This window comes from Apium graveolens, chromosome 5 (genome assembly GCF_009905375.1).
Source record: "Apium graveolens cultivar Ventura chromosome 5, ASM990537v1, whole genome shotgun sequence".
NCBI classification, from domain to species: Eukaryota; Viridiplantae; Streptophyta; class Magnoliopsida; order Apiales; family Apiaceae; genus Apium; species Apium graveolens.
In genome coordinates, this window is record NC_133651.1 from 309391970 (window position 1) to 309411231 (window position 19262).

At 33.4% G+C, this 19262-nt stretch overlaps 1 protein-coding gene across 1 annotated transcript; it reads left to right on the plus strand.

Annotated features, from left to right (window-relative positions):
- The first annotated feature begins 11597 nt into the window (after positions 1-11597).
- LOC141659380 (protein PHOTOSYSTEM I ASSEMBLY 2, chloroplastic) lies at positions 11598-17770 on the plus strand. The gene is made up of 6 exons (XM_074466224.1): positions 11598-11793; positions 13010-13116; positions 13934-14099; positions 15760-15852; positions 16707-16833; positions 17369-17770. The coding sequence occupies exons 1-6, from the start codon at positions 11712-11714 to the stop codon at positions 17370-17372; spliced, it is 579 nt and encodes a 192-aa protein (XP_074322325.1). The 5' UTR covers positions 11598-11711; the 3' UTR covers positions 17373-17770.
- The last annotated feature ends 1492 nt before the right edge of the window (positions 17771-19262 follow it).

Genomic DNA, 19262 nt, shown 5'->3' on the forward strand with positions numbered 1-19262 from the left:
TTTATCCGTTGACGGATAAAAATTCCAGAAATGTATTTGTCTTTCAACGGATAATGAATATCCGTTGATAGAGCAATTTTGACTTTCAACGGATAGGAAACATCCGTTGATGGTATAAACTTTGTTAAAAGTCAAATTTGTTCTAGCAACTAATATATTTCAGGCTTCAATTCAAATTGCAATAAGGACATGAATTTTAAGAGTAATTAAGCATACCTAGCTCACTTACTAATCTTGTGAATGTTGATTCATCAAGTGGCTTGGTAAATATGTCTGCAATTTGTTGTTCACTTGGAACAAAATGTAGTTCCACTGTACCATTCATGACATGCTCCCTAATGAAGTGGTACTTGATATCAATGTGCTTGGTTCTTGAGTGCTGTACAGGATTCTCTGTTATGGCTATGGCACTTGTGTTGTCACAAAAGATAGGAATTCTATCAACATGAAGTCCATAGTCAAGGAGTTGATTTCTCATCCATAACACTTGAGAGCAGCAACTTCCAGCAGCAATGTATTCAGCCTCAGCTGTAGAAGTAGAGACTGAATTTTGCTTTTTGCTAAACCATGATACAAGCTTGTTTCTCAGGAATTGGCAGGAGCCTGTTGTACTTTTCCTGTCTATTTTGCAACCTGCATAGTCTGCATCTGAATAACCAATTAGATCAAAGCCAGATTCTCTAGGATACCAAATACCTAAATTTGTTGTACCCTTGAGATATCTGAAAATCCTTTTGATAGCTATTAAGTGAGACTCCCTAGGATCAGCTTGAAATCTAGCACACAGACATGTAGCAAACATTATATCTGGTCTGCTAGCAGTTAAATATAAAAGTGAACCAACCATGCCTCTATAACTTGTAATGTCCACAGACCTTTCAGTCTTATTTAATTCAAGTTTGGTGGCAGTGGCCATGGGAGTTTTTGCAGATGAACATTCCATTAAGTCAAACTTCTTTAAAAGATCATGAATATATTTAGTTTGACTAATGAAAATTCCATTACTAACTTGTTTAATTTGTAAACCAAGAAAATAGGTTAGTTCTCCCATAAGGCTCATTTCATAATTACTTTGCATTAGCTTAGCAAACTTTTTACAAAGTTTATCATCTTTAGAACCAAATATTATGTCGTCTACATAAATTTGAACAAGTATACTAGAGCCATTAACATTCCTAAAGAAGAGAGTTTTATCAACAGTACCTCTAGTGAAGTGATTCTCCAAAAGAAATTTTGATAAGATTTCATATCAGGCTCTAGGTGCTTGCTTCAGTCCATAGAGTGCTTTCAATAGATAATATACATAGTCTGGAAAATTTGGATCTTCAAATCCTGGAGGTTGACTTACATAGACTTCTTCCTCTAATTTCCCATTTAGAAATGCACTCTTGACATCCATTTGATAGACTTTGAAATTGGCATGAGCTGCATAGGCTAGAAAAATTCTGATGGCTTCAAGTCTTGCAACAGGAGCATATGTCTCATCAAAATCTATTCCCTCTTGCTGAGAATAGCCTTTAGCAACCAATCTGGCTTTATTCCTTATGATAATGCCATTTTCATTCATCTTGTTTCTGAATACCCATTTTGTGTCAATAGGACTCTTGTTCTTTGGTTTGGGTACCAGCTTCCAAACTTGGTTTCTCTCAAATTGGTTTAGCTCTTCCTGCATAGCTAATATCCAATCTGGATCCAATAAGGCTTCTTCCACTTTCTTAGGTTCCTCCTGAGATAGAAAACTACTATACAGACATTCATCTTGAGTAGCTCTTCTTGTTTGCACTTTAGATGATGCATCACCAATGATCAGTTCAAAGGGATGATTCTTGGTCCATTTCCTTTGAAGTGGAAGATGTGCTCTAGATGAGGTGGCCTCAGTATTGTCATGATGTGAGACAGAGTGTTGACTAGTTGAAACTCCCCCTGAGTTGTTGGTCCTTTGCAGGGAACTTGGAGTTCTATCAACTGATGATGTAAATCGATTATCCGTTGATAAACTATGATCAACGGATGCTTCATTTAGTACTTCAACGGATGATACACCATGTCTTTCAACGGATACTGCATTGCCTCTATCAACGGATGCAGAATTCTGACTTTCAACGGATGCAGTATTTTGTGCATTATCCAAGGGCATGTTTTGAATCCCTTTTGAAGTGTTATCTCCATCAGTCTCCTCTTCACTATCATCACAATATATCTCAATGTTGTCAAATTTGAGTCTCTCATATTGTCCCTCATCTGTTAGTCCATCAATCTTTTTATCATCAAACACAACATGCACAGATTCCATAACAATGTTGGTTCTTAGATTGTAGACCCTATAAGATTTTTCAGCTGAATAACCAACAAATATCCCTTCATCAGCCTTTGCATCAAACTTCCCTATATGGTCATATTGATTCCTTAGTATAAAGCATTTACATCCAAAGACATGAAGAAAGTTTAGAGTTGGTTTTCTTCTCTTGAACAACTGATAAGGAGTCATGCCTTTAGCTTGATTGATCAAAGAGATATTTTGAGTGAAACAGGCACAATTAACAGCTTCAGCCCAGAAATATGTTGGTAACTTTGATTCTTCAAGCATTGTTCTGGCAGCCTCAATTAAAGATCTGTTCTTTCTTTCAACTACCCCATTTTGCTGAGGTGTTCTTGGAGCTGAGAACTCATGCATGATTCCATTTTCTTCACAGAACAACCTCATTGATAAATTTTTGAACTCAGTTCCATTGTCACTCCTGATATTCCTAACCTTCAGGTCAGGATGATTATTGACTTGCCTGATGTGATTGATAATGATTTCACTTGCCTCATTCTTTGATCCAAGAAAATAGACCCATGAAAACTTTGAGAAATCATCTACAATCACTAAGCAATATCTTTTTCTTGCAATTGACAATACATTGACTGGTCCAAACAAATCCATATGTAGCAGCTGTAATGGTTCATCAATTGTTGTTTCAAGCTTCTTTTTGAATGATGCTTTCCTTTGTTTGCCTTTCTGACAAGCATCACACAAACCATCCCTTGAGAATTCAACAAGAGGAATTCCTCTTACTAGGTCCTTTTTGACTAGATCATTCATTGTCTTAAAATTCAAATGGGATAGCTTCTTGTGCCATAGCCAACTCTCAACTGAACTTGCTTTGCTGAAGAGACAAGTAATAGATTCTGCATTTGCAGAGTTGAAGTCAGCTAAGTACACATTTCCTTTTCTAACTCCAGTTAGAACCACTTTGTTGTCTTTCTTACTAGTGACAACACAGGCTTCAGAATTGAAGGAAACTGTATTCCCTTTATCACATAGTTGACTGATGCTCAGTAAGTTATGTTTGAGACCATCAACTAATGCAACTTCATCAATGATGATATTCCTTGTTGAAATCAAGCCATATCCCATAGTAAACCCTTTGCTGTCATCTCCAAAGGTTATGCTAGGGCCAGCTCTTTCCTTAAACTCTGTGAGCAGGGAGAAATCTCCTGTCATGTGTCTTGAACAGCCACTATCCAAGTACCATAGATTTCTTCTATTTCCCTGCACACCATAAAATCAATCAATTTGATTTTGGTACCCAAGTTTCCTTGGGTCCATTCTTGTTAGCCTTTCTCCTAGACTTCATTCCTCCTGCATCTCTAGACTTAGGTAACTTTGAGTCAACCTTGGTCTTGGATGTAGTTGGTTGAGGTGTAGGGTTAGTCACAGAATCATTTAGCACATTTGGAATATGATAAGGCATGGATTGTGCATACATGTTATTTCACATAGGCATATTGTATGGCATTTGAGGCATACTAAATGCAGCAAGATAAGGATTGTTAAAATATGGCATGTTTGCAAAATGTGCATAAGGATTCTGTTGAGACATAGTAGGCATAGCATGTAGAGATGATGCAGACATGTTAGGCATGGAAGAGGGTACAGTTATGGGGGTTTTCTTAATAGATTTGCAATTAGCAGATAGATGATTAACACTACTACAATGCACACAGCTTTTTCTAGGAGCATACCTATCAGGTGTGTAATTGTTATGTTTGTTAACACCTACCTTCCCATTTCTGTTAGATTTTCTTTTAGTTTCCTTTTTATCCTCAACCATCTTGAGCCTATTATTTAACTGTTCTAAGGTCATGTGCCCTATATTCACCTTACTGACATCTTTGGATGTGCTTGCTTCTTCTTTAACAAAGTTCTTGGAAGTTGAACCAAACTTTTTGTTGAGTTTCTTTAGATTTTCACTATTAGAAACATCTGCCTGTTTTAATTGAGGAACCTTCAACGGATGCTCATTTTCTTCCTTCAACGGATAACCTTCATCATCCGTTGATTCCACATCCGTTGACAGCCCATCAATTAATTCCAGTTTCTTTTTGTTTTTATCCCAGGCAGTTTCACAGAATGATTCAATTCCTTGGACCTTGGCAATTTGAGCACTAACATCTCTAGATGTTTTCCAGGCTTTAATCACCTCTTGCTCTCTCTTTAATTGATTAGAAAGTATTTCTACTTTCTTAATAGATTCAGCTAGTTCATTCTCAACAGATATACAATGCAGCTTGGTTTTCTCTAGGTCAATCAACTTATCTTCTAACATAGCATTTCTATTACTTAAAAACAGATTGTTCTCTTTAATCCTACTATTTTCTTTAGCAAGAGATTTAAGAGACACACGCAAATGATACAATTCAGTAGACATGTCATTAAAAGCATCATTGCACTCTTCTTTAGTAAGTTGTGTTACATCAGTAGTGATTACCTGAGTTGTTACCTGATTGCTTGATGAACTAACTTCATTTTCCTCAGAATCAGCCATGAGAGCTAAGTTGACATACTCCACATCTTCATTCTCTTCCTCTCCATCAGCTGCCCAATCTTTTTCTTGAGTAATGAAAGCCCTTTCCTTTTGCTTGAGCAGATCAAAATATTTCTTCTTGTAATCTACTTGGTCAAATTTCTTCTTTTCAGAAGTTGGCTTTCTGCACTCACTTGCAAAGTGTCCACTTATACCACAATTGAAACACTTGAACTTTGATTTGTCCACCATGTTCTTATGAGGTTTAGTGGCTCTAGTGTTTTTCTTAAACTTCATCTTTGCAAATCTCCTGGACAGAAATGCAAGATGCTCATCAACACTATCAGAGTCATCTTGACTGGAGTTGTCTTCATTCTCAGCAACTTGCTCTTTTCCTTTGCTTGATTCCTGATATCTTGTACCATCTTTGGAGTTTGATGTAGATCTCACAGTTTCTTGTCTGCATTCTCTCTCATTTTCAGCTACCAATGCAACTGAACTTCCTTTCTTTCTCCCCTTCTCCAATACCTCATCCTGTTCCAACTCTAGTTCATAAGTCTTCAAGATTCCATATAATCTTTCAAGAGTGAAGTCCTTATAATCCTGAGAGTTTCTTAAGGAGACAGTCATGGGTTTCCATTCCTTTGGCAAGGATCTTAAGAATTTAAGATTTGAATCCTTCACCTGGTACACTCTACCATACAGCTTCAATCCATTCAACAGCTTTTGGAATCTGTTAAATGTGTCATTTAAAGATTCATTTTCTTCAAAATGAAAATACTCATACTGTTGAATGAGAAGCTGCATCTTGTTCTCTTTTACTTGTTCTGTACCTTCACACAGCAGCTGAACTGTGTCCCAAACCTCTTTGGCAGTTGAGCAATTTATCACATTATCAAACATATCCTTGTCAAGACCATTAAACAAAATGTTCATAGCCTTCTTATCCTTGTGGACTTCTTCTGTGTCTTCCATTGTCCATTCTGCTCTAGGTTTTGGAATGGATTGACCAACAGCAATTGTGGCCGTAGCAACTGTGGCTACTTTGTGGGGAATGTGAGGACCATTCTCAATACAGTTTACATAACCTTCATCTTGGGAGAGTAGATGAAGGTGCATTTTCACCTTCCAGTGGTGATAACTGTCTCTATCAAGAACTGGGATTTTTACTCCAATATCCTTCTTACTCATCTTTGTTAGATTCCAAGATCTTTAAACTCTTTGTTTGTCAAGAGCCTGCTCTGATACCAATTGTTATTTCTAGAGAACTAACAATGAGATTTACAGAAGGGGGGTTGAATGTAAATCTCAAAACTTTTTCAAGTTTTGAGCAGTTTATAAAGACTGTGTGTTCAAGATGAACAAGTGTGTGAATTGCTTTAAGCTGATACAGACAGATATATATTCAAACACAAATGTAAAGAACACAATAAACCTTTAAAAACTTTTCTGGTGGATTTGTTGTTCCACCAGAGATGGTATTTCAGAAATTCTGTGATCTAAGAATTTGATCACAGCTGCATCCTAGTACAAACTAGATAATTTTTCTCTCAAGATTTTTCTAAACAGCTCTGGAAAAATTCTTATCTAATTACTAGCTACTACTTGGTTTATATATTACCAAGTTTACAAGTGAAGACAAGGATATATAAAATAATAAAGTAAGATCTCCACTTGTTTCTTCTCCAGTTCACTCCAGTACTTTGTTGACTTAATGTCTCTTTATACTAGAGTAGAACGGCTGCTTTTTCTGATGTTCCTGAAATTAGGCTGCCACATTTCAGTTATCTCTGTTCACCCACGTGCCTCTGTTTGTAGGTACAACTACCACTTATCAACGGTTAATCAACAGAACATCCGTTGAAGCTTTCATCCGTTGATGCACTCATCCGTTGAAGGATGTTATCCGTTGAAGCTTTAGAGACATCCGTTGAAGCTTAGCTTCTCATCCGTTGAAGGTCTTTAAGTCATCCGTTGATACCACTTCATTTATACAAAATTACAAGGCATGAAATATTTACAATTGGCCTTCCTATCTGCATATCTTCTAGTAGTCAACATGACTCATAGTTTTTCTCAACTTCTAAGAATTACATCTTAAATACAGAGACTGAAATATGCTACAACACTAGACTTATTTCTAAGTAAAGCTACACCATCAACGGATAGCCAAAGTGGTCTTATCCGTTGAGGCTACAGACACTGAATTTCTACTTAAGTGTTTTGTTAAACATATCATCAAACTAATGCACATATATTCCTAACATTATTATTACATATTTAGATAAGTTCGAATTATAATGAGTCAATACATTTTAGTTTGTTTCGAATTTGAAATCAAAACTTGGCTTATTGTTAAAAAAATACTCAAAATTTGACTACATGACCCGGTCAAAAAACATCGTCACATTCTACGTTTAGTAAATTTAAATTACAAGCTCGCAAAGAATATATTATCAATAATGTGAAATATTTTAATAGCTTATCTTAATATAAATTAATGTATTTGAGGTCTTGATAGGATCAAGTCAATTGATTATTTGTATTAAAATTACTAAATTTACTGGTAGCGTAATTGTTTTTGGGAGTTGTCCCAGTTTTAAAAATATCGAAATTTGATATAAGATCTTACGATATTTGTGAAAACTGCGATGATATATTAAATATATTTATTTTTCATTTTTCACTTGAAAAAACTAGCCCTTTAAAAAGAATTCTTTTAGATAAGCAAAATTCATTGATCAAGAAAATATTGTACAAATATTTTGAATTATTTTAATATTTTAAATTATACAAATAAAAGTTATACATTTACTATATTGTAACATTTGATTCAAGGAAATTTACCAAAATACTATTTTTATGAAAATATTTGTAAAAATACGGACAAAGGTTGCATATGTGGTTGCATATGAGGTTGAACGGTTGCATATGTGATTGCATATGAGGTTGATACGTATTTTGCAAATATTTTCTCGAACTTGGGTATTTATGCAAAAATTCCTTGATTCAATGCATTTTATACTATTTAAAGGGAAATATATATATATATATATTGTTCAATAATTTGAAGAAATTAACCAGTTCAACTAATACTTATAAAACTTTATCGAATTGAAAAATATTTAATTTTAGGAGAATAGTATACAATGTTATCAAATTATTATATGAAGAAATATTAGAGTCGTAATTAAAGAAACTTAAAAACAGTTTAAATAACGATATAATTACAATTTTTTCTTCGAGTTCTTGAAAAAAATAATGAATATTAATAATAAATCTTTACAATTTATAATTTAATTTTATGTTACAACCATGATTGGTACTCAATTGCGTAAAAAATAGCTATGGATACCATATATAAGTTATTGCAATTTATTTATTACATAATTTTAATTTTTGAATAATTATAAATGCATGTTATTTAAGTAATCTATTGTCTCGGTATATGTTAATAATGAATTTAAATGTACATAAATCATATATTTAACATATAAATAATTGAAACCATCATAATTTACTAAAAATGTAACATATGATAATTTACATGCTGACACATACACATATAACTTATCTTAATTTTTTAACAGTAATATAAATAAAAAAATAACATTTTTTCATATATACATACGTTGAATTTCAAAAAGTAACATTTTTCATTAAAATCAACTTTTATATTGACAGTATTGTAAATTTTACATTATTGTATATTATGATTGCAAGTCATTCTGACTTCAGTTATGTATTTTTTATCTTTTTAAAAAGCGTAAGTTAATTGTAAGTTAGTCGTGAACTCGGCAGTACATATAGTTTATTTAAATAAAATTCTAAATTTTTGGTCAATTTTATATTGAACATATATGTTTATTTTTAGTTTTTTTTTGTAAATATAGTGACGACATTCTACAGAGTAAGTTTAATCGTTTCATTTAAAACGTACATCGACTATCCTCTTTATATTCATTCATTAAATACAAATTATACAACACAACAAGAATATATATATTTTGCTTAATGAACGATATTAGAAATGTTCTGTAATTTGGTAATGTATTGTATGATAATAATACGTGTTGATAAAGAATCAACTTGTATTTAATATACGTTAGACATTGTACAACATTTACAAATAAGAAAACAACTAAGAACATTATAATTGCATAACGCATAAAAAAAATTAGAAAATGATCCGTGCCTTGCACGGGTTATTATGCTAGTTAGAATGTATTCTCTAGCTATTTTTTGTCATAAAATAAATTAAGTTCAATCTCAAATTTTGTTAGAATAATTGAAATCTCAAAATTTTTTAAAATAAAAACTAAGCTTTACTTAAAAAATGAAAATCTAACATGTAATTGTTTCAGAAGTTGATGCAAATCGAGACGAGACTTTGAGATATAATACTCCCTCCATCTCGTATTATGTGTTATGTTTTGACTAGTTTATAGTCAATTTTATCATATTTTGACTGTAATTTACACTTAATTTATTATTAAATGAATTTAAAAACCTATATCACTAGAAAAAATATATCTAATTCTCTTTAAAATATATTTTTCAATTTTTTATAATGATACATAATTTTTTCTTATTTATTGATAAAAAACTAGTCAATTTGACTATATAAAAGTCAAAATATGACATATAATATGAGACTGAGAGAATATATGAATAGGGTAGGTAATATTGATCGCCATGGTTTTGATTCTCCCTAGCTACTTGAGTTGTTTTTGTCACATTTTACAATGAGTGTAGCTAGCCAGTTGAAATTAATTAGTAATGGTGTATTTGATGAGGAATGGAGCTGATGTGAGTCTCCTACTTCGAAAATGTTAGAGCCACCTCCTCAACTTTTATTTTCTGTTCAGATTGTTGATAGTTTAGGTTTCATCTTGTCAAGACACATCTTATCACAGTTCATGGCTTCGTGCGTTTTATCATGTTTCATCTCCGAGTACAGAGCTTGCTAATCATTCAGTGTGACCTTTTGAATTTAGTATTACTGATTGATAACCCGTGGGAAGTAGGGGCTGCGATCTAAATATCAATACCCGATAATGTATTAAAGAAATTAATTCTAAATTATGATTAAAATATGTAATAAATAAATTATTATTCTTATTACCAATTTTGTTTTGAAATTATCGATAATTTACATTAACTTAAATCTTCTACATCATTAAATTCTCAACATTATCATGTGCTGAATAGACATAAACATAACTAACATTTTACGTTAAAACTCTAATCAAACACCGTGCAACACAATTTAAGGATAGTTTACCATACATAAATCAACATTATTAAGAACCAAAAATATCTAACCACGTACAGAAATGAAATAAGCAAATACAATTGATTTTCACCAAACTTTTGCATCCCTGCGTAAATACAATTGATTTTCACCAAACTTTTGCATCCCTGCGTATTTCTTTTGTACCAAAAATAGAACACACATGTGTGCATGTCCTTTATAAGAAGATTAAATATTTTTTGGTAGATTTTGACGAGAAATTGTGATTTAGAAGTTGAGTTTTTGTTTGGTTTGATTTTTAATCGAAGGGGTGAGAGTAAAGTGTACCATAGCGAGCTGCTTGTAGATGTGTGTGTTTGTATTTTGTGTGTCAATTTTTAATGTCCGGTTTCGAGAAAAATCACAACCGCTCATTTTCTTAATTATCTAAATGAATCTATGCTTGTTTGATGATTTAAATTAGTGTACCGGTCTTTAAGGTCTTGATTATGAATATGTGTCATGTATAATCGTGTTTTGAATCGACTACTGTGATTCCCGATTTCATCAAATTCAGTGATTAAATGAAATTGTTGTTAAGGATTGTTTTGAGTTTTAAGTTTACAGGTTGATTTGATTTTCTAGTTCGTGGATTATAATTTAGTTTAACTCAATTTAGGAAAAGAGTCGGGAGGAGAGCTGGAAAAATATACGAAGAAGATGATGATAATTAAAATATATTAAAATATTATTATTATAAATATAAATAATTCAAATTTACCCTCCACTCCATTAGAATCGTTAGGGGTATTTGACGGTAGACACGTTTTAAAAAGGTGAAAATAAGTTTCAGCCAACATTTAGTAAATTTGAAAATTCTGCCAATTTTTTTAAACTGAGTGTAAAATTTAGTCACACCCTGTAATTTACTCTTAAATTTTTAGTTTTTAATATTTTCGTATTTGGAAAACCGGCACAACCATTCCATCAAACTTGTCGATCATCCTATTTTCAATTTAGAATGTATCGCTACAAGAAAAATAGTTCTGTTTAGGTAAATTCGACCAATTTTCGGATCGGTCATATATACGATAGTCATATTTTTAATTAACAATTTGGTCGTATTTAGTCTTATTTGTGTCTTTTGTCCTTCATAAAATTGAACAAAAAAGATGCATTCTCTCCCTCTCAATCATTTACACTCATTCTAAGGCTAATATAAAGTATTGTTTTATAATTTTTTTATTTTTTTTAAAAGTTGAATATTATATTTAATTTAAAAGAAAAATATTTAAAATATTTTTAAATAACTATATTTTATAAGAGTTTTAAAATTACATGTTAAGCTCCCATCTCGTAATATTAAGAAATATTAAGAATTGGATAGGATGGAGGTTTGTTGATTTGGGTGATTACGAATTTAAGTTGAGTTAAGCTTATTGTTTTTTTCTAATTTAATTTGAAAGTGCTCCGAATTCGAAATGGGCTTATTTTCTCAAATAAAGTTGAAGTCAACATGGTCCATGGAGTTATTAGAAGTTGACGAGAGATAATATATAATTGTAATAAAATTTGGAGCGAAGATAAATGGGGGAGGAACGTTGACACGTATACTGGGAGTGAAGCTTTAGATAACAAAATATACTCTCATCATCATCCTCGAGCTTGGCTGCCTCATCAACATATTAATGGCCTCATTTTCATCTTCTTTTGCTCCTTCAGCTGTTCCTTCCCTCTCTTCTGACTCCATCTCTTCAACCCCTACCTACAGTTAGTCTCCTCTCTCTCTCTCACTCTCTCTCTCTCCCTCTACTACAACCTACCAGTCTCTCTCTCTCATTAGTCTCTCCTCTCTCTCTCTCTCCCTCTCTCTCCCATCTCTCTCTCTCTTTCTCTCCCCCTCAGTAATCTCTCCTCTCTCTTTCTCTCTCTCCCCTCTTTCTCTCTCTCTCTCTTTCTCTCTTGATACACATATAGCTTAGAATGTTATATGCTTGCAAATCATCTGGTCTACACTTACTTTTTTATGCATGTTTGCTGGACTGTTCAGTTAGTAACCGCATTTACTTCAAAATTAAATTGAAGTTCTTTATGATTTTATAACTTAATTAAATTAAACTAAATAACATCTTTATAGTTTCAAAAGAATTTTTTGCAACTTGACTTAATCAATACTCTCAGAATTATGATCAATTTTGGCAAGATATTTGTATATATTAAATCTTACCCCATTTCCGGTGCGAATGCTAAGTATAACCTGAACTCCACTGCATAATTTCAATATAGAACCAAATAGCTCGAAATGCAGTTTCTTTTCAGATTGTTGATAGTTTGGGTTTTATGTTGTTAAGACACATCTGTTCATAGTTTTATGCGATTTATCCTCTTTCAATTTCTCCTAATAAAAAGCTTGCTAACCAGCCAGCGTGATGTGGGACAATCAATAATGACATTGTTATTGTGAGGTGCAAATGATTTAGTTGTTCCAATGCTATTGATTGTGGATTTCGGTCCAATTAAGTACAAGGCCCTTTGAATATAAATGTTGTGTAGAAATGGTAAAATACATTAGTATTATGTGATTTATAACATGAGTAGTTTTAGTCATTTGTATTTACCATTTCTCTTTTGTCTCTGGTATTAAATGTTAGAGTCTGTCTTTGTAGTATTATATTTACGCTGTGTTCCCGAATCTAGGGTAGAAAAGAAAAGAATAGAAAATAACCAATTTTCCTTTCTCTCCTAATCTTTCTAAAAGTGGGAAGAAGATTTTGGAGACAAAAATAAAGAAAACTTCTTCCCAAATCTGCAGCTTTCTTTTCCTTTCTTTCATAAAAGTTGTTCGGGAACAAGCTGAAGAAATGTATTCTTTACATTTCTTTTCTTTTCTCTCCAAAAAAAGTTTCTGGAACACAGCGTTAGTCTGTATAGTGGTGTTTTACCGCTTGTTTTTCGCTAAGATACCTTATTTTAACTTCATTATCAGAAACAGCTCACTCAAAGTTGGTCAGTTTCCGTGTAAGATCCAGCTCGGAAGATGAAAATTGCTCTACTGAAGCTTCAGATCTCTCGTCAGATGACACTAAAATGAGGGTTAGTCTCTAGTCAACCTCGGTTTATCTTCACATCCTGTATTAACTTTGATATACTTGGTAAAGAGAAAATTCACCGATTAAAAAGAATGGTGGTACTGACTGCAAGGGCGGAGGCATTCAGTCTCCAGGGCTACTCTTAAAGTACCCTGGATTTTCTGCATATAATACTTGTAGGTACCATGTGGTAGCTCAGTTGATTTGTGATGCCTTTGTAAGTAAGGTTCTATTAGAATATAGATCCGGTTGGGCCTTCCTCTAACACCTTAAGGTTTTAGATGAGCTGGTTACTCAATAGGTTCTTCTTCCAATTAAAATCTAACATGCTTTTTTTGGAGTTCTCATATCGCAAATTGAATAACTTAATAGTGTCCCGCTGAATATTACAAACATGAAAGATATTTATTTTGTTTTGTTTTGTTTTATCAGCATGCTATGTTAAGCGTATGGTCTTCATTGTCTTTTGCAGTAAAAATTTCTCTCACATTTTGTTCTTCCTGTAAGGAAATATTCTCCAAATCCACTCTAACATGGACGGGAAACCACATCACACGCGCAGTGATGCATATATATTAGAGTTCTTTGTTAAAATTGCTCTTCTTTGACTTTTCTTCTTGCGGTAGTGGCGTAGATGTATTCCCTAATAAAATGCTTATATCTGTAATGACCATGACCATATGCTAGCAAATCATTTTCTAGGGGCTTATTACCAATTTTAGATACTCTGTATATCCGGCTGGCTAGTGCAGAATGACATATTATTTCCTGCCTACTCAATTTCTATTGCTAATGTACAAAGCCATAATGTACCTCAACAGGAATCTGAAGCATTGACATCAAGAAGGTTGTGCTTGACTTGTTTGTGTTCAACTTTTGCATTGATAAGTACTTCCACTGTATCAATTTCTGTACCAAAAGCGACTGCTTTGGAGGGAAAAGTAAAGCCTGTGTGTCGGAATTGTGGGGGCCTGGGTGCTATAATTTGTAAGTGCACTTTGTAATTCTCGTAATACTTTGAACCAAAGGCTCTCCCCCTCCCTCTCTTCCCCATTCTCTCTCATCTGACAAAATGAGGCGAGAGACGGACCAAAGGCCTAATTTCAGGAGCTGTTAAATCTTGTACTTAATTAACATTTAAATTGAACAAATAAAATTTACTACAATATGTAGACTTGCAAAAGGTACTGACCCTCTGATTTCACCAAGAACTACAGCAGATAACCACTTTAACTATGCTAAACTGGTATCTTATAACATATTAGTTCTAGAAGTAGTAAAATCGTGGATACATTTTAATTTCAGGGGTTTGTAGCTGACTAGCTCTCACTGGCCCATATTATGTCAGTATCTCTTTTTATGGATTACAGATTTTTGTCCAAGTAGGGGACTGTCGCAGAAACAGTCTCTCCATACCGACTTAGGGTTAGAGTGTTAGAGATGCTTTCTATGGTCAGAAATATAGCTGCTGGAAAATATAAAAGCAATTCAAAAGTGAAAGTAGTTTTGTCTTAAGTATTATCAGATTAATCCTCATCTGTATAGAGTTGTGGAAATGCCGAAATGTAGTTCAGTTGTGGAAATGTAGTTTAGATCAGGTCTTTTAGTATTTTTTTATTTTTTCTTATCTTATCCAGGTAGCTCCTAATATCTTAGAAGCACCTATCTTTCTTTGTTTCTGTTGAAGCCATCATTTTTATATAAAGGGGCTCAGTTAATGAAAATAACTCATGGATTCAATGTAAACAAAGTCTGGAGTTAAAATTCTCTTCAATATAACTTCTGCAACGAAATAGGTTCTTCCCGGAAAGGCAAGAACGTGAGCAGGGAGTTCTTTCCAGCATATAGACCTGTGACGAGATCCGTTTCTCGGGGCCATAGCATAAAGTTTTGTACATTTTAAGTTTCTTAGATCCGGCTTCTAAGTGACACATATTGGATAAATTTTGTTTGGTTATCTTTCTTTTCTTTTAAGAAGATGGTAACCTATTTGGAAAAAGAGCTAAAGGAAGGCGCATAACTTGGGAATTGGATTTCCGTTGTAAAATTGAGGATTGTTTTCAGTTGTTAAGTTGAGGATGTCCCAATACTCTGTAGTTTTATAAGTTGTTTAGTCCTCCATAATTTGCAAGTGTCTTATTATTGTGGAAGTTATCTTAAGAGTATGATTTGCGGCGTTGCTCTGACTAAATGAATAAAATTGACAAATAAATCTATCGAGTGTTTCCTTAAAAGTTTCCTCATTTTTGTTTGGTTAAGGTCAATTTCATAAATTCCAAATACTCACACACACTTGTCTCCACTAAGGTGAACCCTCGATCTCTTGTTATGGAGAAGAAACCCTAGGTTACATGCTAGGGAAAGTATATGCTTCTTAAAGGTTTTCTTTTGTGCTAACGGTAAAATTTCCTCTCTAATAAGGGATGAACATATTGGATCGAGTAATCTCTGTGGATATTATTACTATACTGTACAAGAAAAATCTGCTACTGTCACTGACATTTAGAAACTAATACACTCTGCTTGGCTGAAATTCTGACATCGAAGTCAGCTATTGGGTAAAAAAGTTGTTGATAACAGTACGACGAATGTTGGCAACAAGTCTAACAGCCGTGGTTTAATATATATTCATTTACTTTTTATCTAGGTGATATGTGTGGTGGTACAGGAAAATGGAAAGCTCTCAACAGGAAACGCGCTAAAGATGTTTACGCGTATACTGAATGTCCAAATTGTTATGGTAAGTAGTCTTTTCTTGCTCCTCTTAAATGCTAGTACGTCTTCTTTTTCCCATGACTTGTTAAATTGATTATATTTATTCTGAATATTTTAATTGGAGGTAAGATAATGACTTGAAAATAAAAAGAAAAGAAGATGAGTACATTTACAAGGTTGGAAGAACTGTTATTACATAAATTTGTGTAGCTTCGAAAGTGGGTGTTTAATATAAGACACTGAGAAGTACGTGTGTATCTACCTTGTACACCTATTATCTAAACCGTGGTTGTATAATTTTAAAAGACAGAGATCGGAGCTAATGATGAGCTTATAATTTACTTCGATATCTACTGTATAGGAGAGATGACCTGATTAATAGATTAGCTTTAGCTTTAGTAACAAAATGCTGGAACGAAGTCATGTTGTCATAGTGATGCCACTTTATTTAATAGAAGCTGAGATTTATGATTAATAAGCACATGGCTCTTCCTACTGAAGAATGTGGAGTGAGAGGGTAAATGAGTCGTCCTGAATATATATTGCACTTTGCGTAGCAAACGATTTTTATTACATGGTTAAAACAGGAACAACTTATAGCATGAAGAACCAAACATCTGTCCTACACTCCTTTAAAAGTTTTGAGGACCTAATCATCTGAGTCGAATTAAGTGAATTATTGACCTGGCGAGTGAAAAAAAGTAATAACATGGTTATTTAAAAAATTAAAAGGTGGAAGGAAGAAAAACTGTAGGATAAAATTGGTCAACGTTCTTTCTCTCTTTAACACAGTAGCATATATGTATATTTCTTTGTTCTATCTGAACAGAATCTCGGAAGTTTTGCTTGGAGGTACTGTATTTGTAAGTTACTGTGCAGGTCGAGGGAAACTTGTGTGTCCAGTTTGCCTAGGGACTGGTTTACCAAACAACAAAGGTCTTCTAAGGAGGCCGGATGCAAAGGAATTACTTGATAAGATGTATAATGGTCGCTTGTTGCCAAATTCGTAAGTGTTTTTATATAACGCTGTTTCGTATTTTTCTGAGTCGCAAGGGGTTCTGTCAGTTATTATTATCCAATCCTAAAGAAGCTGAATGCTCAATAGAAGAGAACGCAATGCTTAATTTTAAATGTCACAATACATTGGAGATGAGATTATGCCTTAATATTGAATTTTGCCCATTGAGCATGTTGCCAACTACTGCACGAATTATGAATTTCACTGCCCTGCATACACATTTAAAGATTATTTATAACACTGATAATCAAAAAAGAAAAGAAAAACTGAGAAAATTATCATAGCTCTACTCTATAAGAAGGTTTCTCTTGATACCCAACATTTCATCACGATGTACTTTTACTGGTCGAAGAGACTATCTTACCTGTGAACAAACACACATAAAAACTTGCTTTTCGCAATAGTTGTCCTTCATAGTTTAACTTATCATGTCATTCAAGTGCTTTAATGGCATATAAGGTCTTTTTATGAAGACTGGAGCTTGATGAACAACCTAAATTTACGTTTTCCTTCAAATGTGCAGTTAAGGCCTGAGGGTTCAGTCAACTCGGAGATACTTCATCGGTGTGAAGTTGTACTAGAGCGTAGGATGTAGAGAACACATATGAGCTGGCCTCGGGTTCTGAGGCAAGAGGAACCTCATCTAGGCGCAATATTATATATGAAATAGTGCTTCTTTACCTCCAACTCGGACCATTTTGTTAGTTTACTGGCTTGGGAAGAATGCATTCGAACATCTAATTTAAGCTAATAATGTGTACATAGAGATATATGTTTGTAATTATGTGTGTGGCATGCCAGTTTTGAGGTGTAGAGACATAATAGATGATGCAGAAAATGCATGTTGAGATTCCAAGATTATATTTCAAAGAGTGATATAGTTATGATAAACTTACAACTGTATAATGCAATTATTTGTTTTGCTTTTACAACCCAAGTACTGTAAGTGTAATCTTTCTTTTTTTTGATGACTAATCACACCAACATGCCAAGAGTCAAAGTTGCGATCCCCCTCAAGAGCGACACGAGTTCAACCACTGCATCAACACTTTGTTGACGTGCTCGTAATTTCCCACAAGATCGACACGAGTTCAACTACTGCACCAACTTGTAAGTGTAATCTTGGTAATTGGTAATGTATAACTGTAGTGCTTGGAAATTACTTAGCGGACTAGTATATTAGTATGTGGGGGTTCATTACCTCTTGCTGATAGATTGTTGTATTATCAATGCACAGCAAGTGAGGTCCACGTGAAGGCATCAATCATAGTAATTATTAGTGGAGTGGTGTTAAGTATGAGCCAAAGCTAGTTTTGAACTCTAAAATTGGAGTACACCGAACATGTCACATGAGAACTCAGAACGAAATGAAAGCCAAACCTCCTCTAAATAATCGATACCTTTAGAAATTTCAGATCACAAGTCAGTTTTGACTATTGTATATTTACAAAAGGTTTTTAATAAATTACAAAAAGGGTTAAATTCTCAATAATTTTTTAAAATCCAGAGCACGAGAGTGTGAAAAGACTAAATTATACAATAATTTTTTTAGGCTCGTTGATATGCATCAGGGAGGGTACTTTAATCTTTGCACCTCTTTTCTCCTCGGATTTAAAAAAATTGTTTCGGATTTAACAATTTTCTGAATTACTATTCTTAATACTTTATTGTATTAGCAATGCACACGCAGCAAGTGACGTCTATATGAAGCCATCAATCATAATTATTAGTGTAGTAGAGAAAATGATGATTGAACATGATCACTTGTCGATGGGCCAATCTTCAACGATAAGGTACCATGGCATAATCACAAGAAATTTTAAAGTGCCAAAAAATTATTCCCTCCATCCTTTTGATTACTTACCAAAAGAATTGGATACGGAATTTAAGAAATAGGTATAAAGTAGTGAAAAAGGGAAAAATGTATGAAGTGGTGTGACTCATTGATTTTTAATGTATAAAAGGGAGATAGTATAAAAAGGAGATAGTGAGGTAAAAGTAGTGTGAAAAGGGAGGAAAATTGGAAAAATGATGGGACTCATTGACTATTTTTGGTAAGTTTTGAAATATAAAAAAATGAATGGGACATCAAATTAAAAGGACGGAAATAGTATGTAATAGACAATACAAATGTCAATATATGACGAGGCTGATGTTTTACCAGCAAACTATTCGGTGCTTCAATAATATCATAGCGACAAAATGTAAGATGGTCCAAATTTAACTCAAAGTCGGTACTTTTCGGCGAACAATAATAATATTGAAAATTTTAAGTTAATATAAGTTCATGTTCCTTGTTCATGCGTTAATCAAACTAAACAAACTCAGTATCCACTCGGAAGTGAAATCTAGGAATAATAAATTATAAACAGATTTATCTCGACTTGAAGATGTTCTTAATTTTTCCGTAATTCATA